General features: G+C 46.6%; 1 protein-coding gene across 1 annotated transcript; it reads left to right on the top strand.

Annotated features, from left to right (window-relative positions):
* Nucleotides 1-542: 542 nt before the first annotated feature.
* On the top strand, nt 543-1,982 carry LOC139551375 (streptococcal hemagglutinin-like). Its single transcript, XM_071362860.1, has one exon. It carries the CDS (start codon nt 543-545, stop codon nt 1,980-1,982), a length of 1,440 nt encoding a protein of 479 aa, XP_071218961.1.
* The last annotated feature ends 9,547 nt before the right edge of the window (nt 1,983-11,529 follow it).

Below are 11,529 nucleotides of genomic sequence, written 5' to 3'. Positions count from 1 at the left end.
ATCATTATCAGGCTTTATAGCATTATCAGGCTTTTAGCATTAGCTAGCTATCAGGCTTTTTAGCATTAGCTTTTTATCATTATCAGGCTTCATAGCATTATCAGGCTTTTTAGCATTAGCTAGCTATCAGGCTTTTTAGCATTAGCTTTTTATCGTTATCAGGCTTTATAGCATTATCAGGCTTTTTAGCATTAGCTAGCTATTAGCATTAGCTAGCTAAAAGGCTAAAGTCTGACTTTATTAATAGCAATGAGTACATTTAAATTCCAACCCCCTTGCGAAGGAGTTGCTATTGAACATTGTTCAGTGCCTCTATGTTCAATATCATCCAAATGTAAGGGTGTTGTGAGCTTCCAGTTTCCCGGTCGATGTGGATGTCATATAAAAAAAAGGTGATTAGTGGCTAACAACTTCACCATCGCCAAACACACAAAGGTGCGCGGTACACATTTCGTCAAGAGTGATTTCGCCGAGGTGTAAGCTGGTGGACGCCGATACCTAAAAAAAAGGTTTGGTTCTTATCGTCTTCGCGTGGAATCGCCATGTCCAAGAACACAATGACTCTACAGTCCCTGAGCCTGTCCAAGAACACAATGACTCTACAGTCCCTGAGCCTGTCCAAGAACACAATGACTCTACAGTCCCTGAGCCTGTCCAAGAACACAATGACTCTACAGTCCCTGAGCCTGTCCAAGAACACAATGACTCTACAGTCCCTGAGCCTGTCCAAGAACACAATGACTCTACAGTTCCTGAGCCTGTCCAAGAACACAATGACTCTACAGTTCCTGAGCCTGTCCAAGAACACAATGACTCTACAGTTCCTGAGCCTGTCCAAGAATACAATGACCCTACAGTCCCTGAGCCTGTCCAAGAACACAATGACCCTACAGTCCCTGGGCCTGTCCAGGAACACAATGACCCTACAGTCCCTGAGCCTGTCCAAGAACACAATGACTCTACAGTCCCTGAGCCTGTCCAAGAACACAATGACTCTACAGTTCCTGAGCCTGTCCAAGAACACAATGACCCTACAGTCCCTGGGCCTGTCCAGGAACACAATGACCCTACAGTCCCTGAGCCTGTCCAAGAACACAATGACTCTACAGTCCCTGAGCCTGTCCAAGAACACAATGACTCTACAGTCCCTGAGCCTGTCCAAGAACACAATGACTCTACAGTCCCTGAGCCTGTCCAAGAACACAATGACTCTACAGTTCCTGAGCCTGTCCAAGAACACAATGACTCTACAGTTCCTGAGCCTGTCCAAGAACACAATGACTCTACAGTTCCTGAGCCTGTCCAAGAATACAATGACCCTACAGTCCCTGAGCCTGTCCAATAACACAATGACCCTACAGTCCCTGGGCCTGTCCAGGAACACAATGACCCTACAGTCCCTGAGCCTGTCCAAGAACACAATGACTCTACAGTCCCTGAGCCTGTCCAAGAACACAATGACTCTACAGTTCCTGAGCCTGTCCAAGAACACAATGACCCTACAGTCCCTGGGCCTGTCCAGGAACACAATGACCCTACAGTCCCTGAGCCTGTCCAGGAACACAATGACTCTACAGTCCCTGAGCCTGTCCAAGAACACAATGACTCTACAGTCCCTGAGCCTGTCCAAGAACACAATGGACGTTACAGTCCCTGAGCCTGTCCAAGAACACAATGACTCTACAGTCCCTGAGCCTGTCCAAGAACACAATGACTCTACAGTCCCTGAGCCTGTCCAAGAACACAATGACTCTACAGTCCCTGAGCCTGTCCAAGAACACAATGACTCTACAGTCCCTGAGCCTGTCCAAGAACACAATGACTCTACAGTCCCTGAGCCTGTCCAAGAACACAATGACTCTACAGTCCCTGAGCCTGTCCAAGAATACAATGACCCTACAGTCCCTGAGCCTGTCCAAGAACACAATGACTCTACAGTCCCTGAGCCTGTCCAAGAACACAATGGACGTTACAGTCCCTGAGCCTGTCCAAGAACACAATGACTCTACAGTCCCTGAGCCTGTCCAAGAACACAATGGACGTTACAGTCCCTGAGCCTGTCCAAGAACACAATGACTCTACAGTCCCTGAGCCTGTCCAAGAACACAATGACTCTACAGTCCCTGAGCCTGTCCAAGAACACAATGACTCTACAGTCCCTGAGCCTGTCCAAGAACACAATGACTCTACAGTCCCTGAGCCTGTCCAAGAACACAATGACTCTACAGTCCCTGAGCCTGTCCAAGAACACAATGACTCTACAGTCCCTGAGCCTGTCCAAGAACACAATGGACGTTACAGTCCCTGAGCCTGTCCAAGAACACAATGACTCTACAGTCCCTGAGCCTGTCCAAGAACACAATGACTCTACAGTCCCTGAGCCTGTCCAAGAACACAATGACTCTACAGTCCCTGAGCCTGTCCAAGAACACAATGACTCTACAGTCCCTGAGCCTGTCCAAGAACACAATGACTCTACAGTTCCTGAGCCTGTCCAAGAACACAATGACTCTACAGTCCCTGAGCCTGTCCAAGAACACAATGACTCTACAGTCCCTGAGCCTGTCCAAGAACACAATGACTCTACAGTCCCTGAGCCTGTCCAAGAACACAATGGACGTTACAGTCCCTGAGCCTGTCCAAGAACACAATGACTCTACAGTCCCTGAGCCTGTCCAAGAACACAATGACTCTACAGTCCCTGAGCCTGTCCAAGAACACAATGACTCTACAGTCCCTGAGCCTGTCCAAGAACACAATGACTCTACAGTCCCTGAGCCTGTCCAAGAACACAATGACTCTACAGTCCCTGAGCCTGTCCAAGAACACAATGACTCTACAGTCCCTGAGCCTGTCCAAGAATACAATGACCCTACAGTCCCTGAGCCTGTCCAAGAACACAATTTTTATTTATTTTTTATTTTTATTTAACCTTTATTTAACCAGGTAGGCAAATTGAGAACACGTTCTCATTTACAATTGCGACCTGGCCAAGATAAAGCAAAGCAGTTCGACACATACAACAACACATAGTTACACATGGAGTAAAACAAACATATAGTCAATGATACAGTGAAAAAAAAATAAGTCTATATACAATGTGAGCAAGTGAGGTGAGATAAGGGAGGTGAAGGCAAACAAATATATGTATAAATAAATAAAAATATAAAAAGGCCATGGTGGCGAAGTTAATACAACACAGCAAGTAAAATAAAAACTAAAAACACTGGAATGGTTGGTTTGCAGTGGAAGAAAGCGCAAAGTAGAGACAGAAATAATGGGGTGCAAAGGAGCAAAATAAATAAATAAATACAGTAGGTAAAGAGGTAGTTGTTTGGGCTAAATTATAGATGGGCTATGTACAGGTGCAGTAATCTATGAGCTGCTCTGACAGCTGGTGCTTAAAGCTAGTGAGGGAGATAAGTGTTTCCAGTTTCAGAGATTTTTGTAGTTCGTTCCAGTCATTGGCAGCAGAGAACTGGAAGGAGAGGCGGCCAAAGTAAGAATTGGTTTTGGGGGTGACCAGAGAGATAAACCTGCTGGAGCGCGTGCTACAGGTAGGTGTTGCTATGGTGACCAGCGAGCTGAGATAAGGGGGGACTTTACCTAGCAGGGTCTTGTAGATGACCTGGAACCAGTGGGTTTGGCGACGAGTATGAAGCGAGGGCCAGCCAACGAGAGTGTACAGGTCGCAGTGGTGGGTAGTATATGGGGCTTTGGTGACAAAACGGATGGCACTGTGATAGACTGCATCCAATTTATTGAGTAGGGTTTTGGAGGCTATTTTGTAAATGACATCACCGAAGTCGAGGATTGGTAGGATGGTCAGTTTTACAAGGGTATGTTTGGCAGCATGAGTGAAGGATGCTTTGTTGCGGAATAGGAAGCCAATTCTAGATTTAACTTTGGATTGGAGATGTTTGATGTGAGTCTGGAAGGAGAGTTTACAGTCTAACCAGACACCTAGGTATTTGTAGTTGTCCACATATTCTAAGTCAGAGCCGTCCAGAGTAGTGATGTTGGACAGGCGGGCAGGTGCAGGCAGCGATCGGTTGAAGAGCATGCATTTAGTTTTACTTGTATTTAAGAGCAATTGGAGGCCACGGAAGGAGAGTTGTATGGCATTGAAGCTCGCCTGGAGGGTTGTTAACACAGTGTCAAAAGAAGGGCCAGAAGTATACAGAATAGGGTCGTCTGCGTAGAGGTGGATCAGAGAATCACCAGCAGCAAGAGCGACATCATTGATGTATACAGAGAAGAGAGTCGGTCCAAGAATTGAACCCTGTGGCACCCCCATGGAGACTGCCAGAGGCCCGGACAACAGACCCTCCGATTTGACACACTGAACTCGATCAGAGAAGTAGTTGGTGAACCAGGCGAGGCAATCATTAGAGAAACCAAGGCTGTCGAGTCTGCCGATGAGGATGTGGTGATTGACATGAAGGTATGGTGGGATTCGAAATGGTCGGTAATCTGTTTGTTGACTTGGCTTTCGAAGACCTTAGAAAGGCAGGGTAGGATAGATATAGGTCTGTAGCTGTTAGGGTCAAGAGTGTCCCCCCCTTTGAAGAGGGGGATAACCGCAGCTGCTTTCCAATCTTTGGGAATCTCAGACGACACGAAAGAGAGGTTGAAAAGGCTAGTAATAGGGGTGGCAACAATTTCAGCAGATAGTTTTAGAAAGAAAGGGTCCAGATTATCTAGCCCGGCTGATTTGTAAGGGTCCAGATTTTGCAGCTCTTTTAGAACATCAGCTGACTGTATTTGGGAGAAAGAGAAATGGGGAAGGCTTGGGCGAGTAGCAGAGGGGAGGGCAGTGCTGTTGTCCGGGGTAGGGGTAGCCAGGTGGAAAGCATGGCCAGCCGTAGAAAAATGCTTATTGAAATTCTCAATTATAGTGGATTTGTCGGTGGTGACAGTGTTTCCTATCTTCAGAGCAGTTGGAAGCTGGGAGGAGGTGTTCTTATTCTCCATGGACTTTACAGTGTCCCAGAACTTTTTTGAATTTGTGTTGCAGGAAGCAAATTTCTGCTTGAAAAAGCTAGCCTTGGCTTTTCTAACTGCCTGTGTATACTGGTTTCTAGCTTCCCTGAAAAGTTGCATATCACGGGGGCTGTTCGATGCTAATGCAGAACGCCATAGGATGTTTTTCTGTTGGTTAAGGGCAGTCAGGTCAGGAGAGAACCAAGGGCTGTATCTGTTCCTGGTTCTAAATTTCTTGAATGGGGCATGCTTATTCAAGATGGTGAGGAAGGCATTTTTAAAAAATGTCCAGGCATCCTCTACTGACGGGATGAGATCAATATCCTTCCAGGATACCTCGGCCAGGTCGATTAGAAAGGCCTGCTCGCTGAAGTGTTTCAGGGAGCGTTTGACAGTGATGAGTGGAGGTCGTTTGACCGCTGACCCATTACGGATGCAGGCAATGAGGCAGTGATCGCTGAGATCTTGGTTGAAAACAGCAGAGGTGTATTTGGAGGGCAAGTTTGTTAGGATGATATCTATGAGGGTACCCGTGTTTACGGAATTGGGGTGGTACCTGGTAGGTTCATTGATAATTTGTGTGAGATTGAGGGCATCAAGCTTAGATTGTAGGGTGGCTGGGGTGTTAAGCATGTTAAAATTTAGGTCGCCTAGCAGCACGAGCTCTGAAGATAGATGGGGGGCAATCAGTTCACATATAGTGTCCAGAGCACAGCTGGGGGCAGAGGGTGGTCTATAGCAGGCGGCAACGGTGAGAGACTTGTTTTTAGAGAGGTGGATTTTTAAAAGTAGAAGTTCAAATTGTTTGGGAACAGACCTGGATAGTAAAACAGAACTCTGCAGGCAATCTTTGCAATAGATTGCAACACCGCCCCCTTTGGCCGTTCTATCTTGTCTGAAAATCTTGTAGTTGGGGATGAAAATGTCAGAATTTTTGGTGGTCTTTCTAAGCCAGGATTCAGACACGGCTAAAACATCCGGGTTGGCAGAGTGTGCTAAAGCAGTGAACAAAACAAACTTAGGGAGGAGGCTTCTAATGTTAACATGCATGAAGCCAAGGCTATTACGGTTACAGAAGTCATCAAAAGAGAGCGCCTGGGGAATAGGAGTGGAGCTAGGTACTGCAGGGCCTGGATTCACCTCTACATCACCAGAGGAACAGAGGAGGAGTAGGATAAGGGTACGGCTAAAAGCTATGAGAATTGGTCGTCTAGAACTTCTAGAGCAGAGAGTAAAAGGAAGTTTCTGGGGGCGATAAAATAGCTTAAAGGAATAATGTACAGACAAAGGTATGGTAGGATGTGAATACAGTGGAGGTAAACCTAGGTATTGAGTGATGATGAGAGAGATATTGTCTCTAGAAACATAATTGAAACCAGGTGATGTCATCGCATATGTGGGTGGTGGAACTGTGAGGTTGGATATGGTATAGTAAGCAGGGCTAGAGGCTCTACAGTGAAATAAGCCAATAAACACTAACCAGAACAGCAATGGACAAGGCATATTTACATTAAGGAGAGGCATGCTTAATCGAGTGATCAATAAGCGTCCAGTGAGTAGAGGTTGGTTGGGGTCACGGCGATCCAGACAGCTGGCCGGGTAGATGGCTATCGGTAGCAAGATAGCATAGTATGGAAGTCTATTTGTAGATACCTCGTGCGTTTCCGTCGGTAGGTTAGTGGGGTTCCGTGTGGTAGAGGGGATCAATCCAAATTGGCAAAATAGATATAGTGACCCAAGAATTAAAAAAAAATAATAATAATAATAATAATTGTCCGATATACTTATTCAGATAGCAGCCGATAAGACAGCTAACGGTTAGCGGGCCCCAGATGAGCGTTCAGGTAACGTCGGGACGGAGGTGCCAGTTGGATAACTCCCTCGGGCAGATAACGTCGGCAGTCAGTCGTGAAGGCCCGGTGGGGCTCCGTATCTGCAGCAACAACAAAACAAAAAAAACGGGTCCGGATAGGTGACTGTAGCCCAGGAATGGCTGATGGAACTCCTCAGCTGGCTAGCTCCGGAATGATTTGAGTTTGCTCCGGGATCGACGTAAGCCAATAGTCACACGGTTTGCAGCTAGCTAGCTGCAAATGTCCAGAGCCTGCGGCTGAAATCCGGGGAAACTTAGAGAAAAAAAGTCCCGGAATGCTCCGGTCCGAGTCGCGTTGCACAAAAGTGCCGGTAGATTATCGAGCTAAAGGAATAGCTGATGACCACAAAACGTGGGCAGCTGAAACACCAACGCTAGCCAGCAGACCGGCTAATTTCTGGGCAGCTACAGATTAGCTTCTGGCTAGCTATCGGATAGCTTCTGGTTAGCTTTCTGGCTAGCTTCTGAATTAGCCCCTGGCTAGCTTCCACGGTGGATTTTCAGATTTGAGGTAAATAATACTTTTTTGTAATTGGTGAAGCGGGTTGCAGGAAAGCTTTTGCAAGAAAGCTTTTGTAGTTGAGTTCTTGGATAATAAAATATATAAAAGATATGCGAAGAAAGGTGTAAATATATATATATACAGGACACGACAATACGAAACAGAAATGACGTCTGAACTGCTAAGCCATCTTGAAATTGGGTGACTCAATGACTCTACAGTCCCTGAGCCTGTCCAAGAACACAATGACCCTACAGTCCCTGAGCCTGTCCAAGAACACAATGACTCTACAGTCCCTGAGCCTGTCCAAGAACACAATGACTCTACAGTCCCTGAGCCTGTCCAAGAACACAATGACTCTACAGTCCCTGCAGCCTGTCCAAGAACACAATGACTCTACAGTCCCTGCAGCCTGTCCAAGAACACAATGACTCTACAGTCCCTGAGCCTGTCCAAGAACACAATGACTCTACAGTCCCTGAGCCTGTCTAAGAATACAATGACTCTACAGTCCCTGAGCCTGTCCAAGAACACAATGACTCTACAGTCCCTGAGCCTGTCCAAGAACACAATGACTCTACAGTCCCTGAGCCTGTCCAAGAACACAATGACTCTACAGTCCCTGCAGCCCTAGATATGGCCCTGATGGAGAACCAGGAGCAGGAAAATTGAGGAGCTGCAAAGCTGGAGAACCTGACAGCAAAACACTGCTTTGGTCCGACAATGACATATTGTACGTTTTTACACAAGGTAACGTTAATGAATTACTATTATCAAACGAACCCAAAATGTCTTCTGTATCTAAGTATATGTTATTTAAAAACTAGGCTGTCATATCTAAGCGGTAAGTATTTCATTTAGACAATCTGTCTTTACATGAGTTATTGATGAATGAACTGCTGTGTTACATTGTGTTCTCCTATGGAACTACACCCGTCTGATGGCCTTCAGCAGAGACCAAGCTCATTAGAGTCACCAAGAAATCCAAGACCACTCTTCCTAAGAGGGAAAAACCTGTAAGTGACTACTCACTTGAATACAGTACTTTCGTATTGAACGTCATCTGATCTTAGCAGCTCATCGCAAACCTCTTGGTAACGAAAGGATGTTACTCTCATTTTCCTGAGCGGTTGCCATTTGGTGCTACTGCTCTGCTCCCTTGTGGCAACATGGACTTTGTGTGACATCTCGTAGGTTGTCTCTAAAGCCTTGATGTGGAGCTGATCCTGATGGCTAAGGACATAGGCACACTAAGAAGACTGAAGCCTGTAGGAACACTGGGAAGACTGGAGCCTGTAGGAACACTGGGAAGACTGGAGCCTGTAGGAACACTGGGAAGACTGAAGTCTGTAGGAACACTGGGAAGACTGGAGCCTGTAGGAACACTGGGAAGACTGGAGCCTGTAGGAACACTGGGAAGACTGGAGCCTGTAGGAACACTGGGAAGACTGGAGCCTGTAGGAACACGGGGAAGACTGGAGCCTGTAGGAACACTGGGAAGACTGGAGCCTGTAGGAACACTGGGAAGACTGGAGCCTGTAGGAACACTGGGAAGACTGGAGCCTGTAGGAACACTGGGAAGACTGGAGCCTGTAGGAACACTGGGAAGACTGGAGCCTGTAGGAACACTGGGAAGACTGGAGCCAGTAGAAACACTGGGAAGACTGGAGCCTGTAGAAACACTGGGAAGACTGGAGCCTGTAGGAACACTGGGAATACTGGAGCCTGTAGGAACACTGGGAAGACTGGAGCCTGTAGGAACACTGGGAAGACTGAAGCCAGTAGAGACACTGGGAAGACTGGAGCCTGTAGGAACAATGGGAAGACTGAAGCCAGTAGAAACACTGGGAAGACTGGAGCCTGTAGGAACACTGGGAAGACTGGAGCCTGTAGGAACACTGGGAAGACTGGAGCCTGTAGGAACACTGGGAAGACTGAAGTCTGTAGGAACACTGGGAAGACTGGAGCCTGTAGAAACACTGGGAAGACTGGAGCCTGTAGGAACACGGGGAAGACTGGAGCCTGTAGGAACACTGGGAAGACTGGAGCCTGTAGGAACACTGGGAAGACTGAAGCCAGTAGAGACACTGGGAAGACTGGAGCCTGTAGGAACACTGGGAAGACTGGAGCCTGTAGGAACACTGGGAAGACTGGAGCCAGTAGAGACACTGGGAAGACTGGAGCCTGTAGGAACACTGGGAAGACTGGAGCCTGTAGGAACACTGGGAAGACTGAAGCCAGTAGAAACACTGGGAAGACTGGAGCCTGTAGGAACACTGGGAAGACTGGAGCCAGTAGAAACACTGGGAAGACTGGAGCCTGTAGGAACACTGGGAAGACTGAAGCCTGTAGGAACACTGGGAAGACTGAAGCCTGTAGGAACACTGGGAATGCTGGAGCCTGTAGGAACACTGGGAAGACTGGAGCCTGTAGGAACAATGGGAGGACTGGAGCCTGTAGGAACACTGGGAAGACTGGAGCCTGTAGAAACACTGGGAAGACTGAAGCCTGTAGGAACACTGGGAATACTGGAGCCTGTAGGAACACTGGGAAGACTGGAGCCTGTAGGAACACTGGGAAGACTGGAGCCTGTATGAACACTGGGAAGACTGAAGCCTGTAGATACACTGGGAAGACTGGAGCCTGTAGGAACACTGGGAAGACTGGAGCCTGTAGGAACACTGGGAAGACTGGAGCCTGTAGGAACACTGGGAAGACTGGAGCCTGTAGGAACAATGGGAGGACTGGAGCCTGTAGGAACACTGGGAAGACTGAAGTCTGTAGGAACAATGGGAGGACTGGAGCCTGTAGGAACACTGGGAAGACTGGAGCCTGTAGGAACACTGGGAAGACTGGAGCCTGTAGGAACACTGGGAAGACTGGAGCCTGTAGGAACACTGGGAAGACTGGAGCCTGTAGGAACACTGGGAAGACTGGAGCCTGTAGGCATCTAACGGAAGTGGTGGTGGAGAGGGCACATTGGGAATCCTCACAATTTCCCGGGTTGTCGGCTGCGGAAGTTAATGTGAAGGTACCCTACCAGCTTGTACTGGTCCAAAGGCAGACTCAACCAGTGGCCCGTCGGCTAACATATTCATGTTGTCACCAAAGGGGCAGTAAGTCCCTTTGTCAGTTCTTCTGACACGCGGAGAAGATCCATGTCAGGCATATCTCCACGGAGACAGTAGACGAGAACTTCTGCAAAACATAGATGGTTTTAATATGTTATTTTTATTATCGCCATGTTAGAATTGCCATGTTATTGTTATCTATGTTAAATATGTTTGCTTTTGGTAATGTATGTGGTAACACTTTCAATGCAAATAAAGACTTTTTGAATACTAAAGTATTAAAGTAGAATTATCATTATCAATTGCTACTGCTCTGACGAGTTGAGGCTAGACTTTATTCAAACCCATAGGGTTTAAAGGCTGAAAGGACTTAAATGAAAGGCTGAGAGAACTTCAATTAAAGGCTGAGAGAGATTAAATTAAAGGCTGAGAGAACTTAAATTAAAGGCTGAGAGAACTTAAATTAAAGGCTGAGAGAGATTAAATTAAAGGCCGAGAGAACTTAAATTAAAGGCTGAGAGAACTTAAATTAAAGGCTGAGAGAACTTAAATTAAAGGCTGAGAGAACTTAAATTAAAGGCTGAGAGATCTTAAATTTAAGGCTGAGAGAGCTTAAATTAAAGGCTGAGAGAACTTAAATTAAAGGCTGAGACAGATTAAATTAAAGGCTGAGAGAACTTAAATTAAAGGCTGAGAGAACTTAAATTAAATGCTGAGAGAGCTTAAATTAAAGGCTGAGAGAACTTAAATTAAAGGCTGAGAGAACTTCTGGAGATCTGAATCTTTTAATCCATGTTGGTCAGCGTTTTGGACTAGTGCTCTTTGTAACGTATAGGAGTCAGGAAGCAGGTGTAGAAGGTACGTTTAATCATGAGAATAAGCAGGTAAACAAAACAGAAGAAGCGTACTGATCGTGACCAAAAACCAAATACTGCCTGAAGACTGAGGCTACTGAGGGCTAAATAAAGGGGAAGTAATCAAGGTAATGATGAAGTCCAGGTGTGCATAATGTGGGTTGCCAGGACCGGTGGTTAGTATCCCGGGAGTAGGCGTGACACTCTTCTTCTAGACAGGTTACATCAGTAATAAGTTAGAACATG

This window comes from Salvelinus alpinus, chromosome 23 (assembly GCF_045679555.1).
Source record: "Salvelinus alpinus chromosome 23, SLU_Salpinus.1, whole genome shotgun sequence".
NCBI lineage: Eukaryota > Metazoa > Chordata > Actinopteri > Salmoniformes > Salmonidae > Salvelinus > Salvelinus alpinus.
The sequence above is the reverse complement of the archived record's forward strand: the minus strand, read 5'-3'. Positions and strand labels throughout refer to the sequence as shown.

What these genes read in the sequence shown, in the direction of transcription:
- LOC139551375 (XM_071362860.1), top strand. Translation starts at nt 543, where the DNA reads ATGTCCAAGAACACAATGACTCTACAGTCCCTGAGCCTGTCCAAGAAC.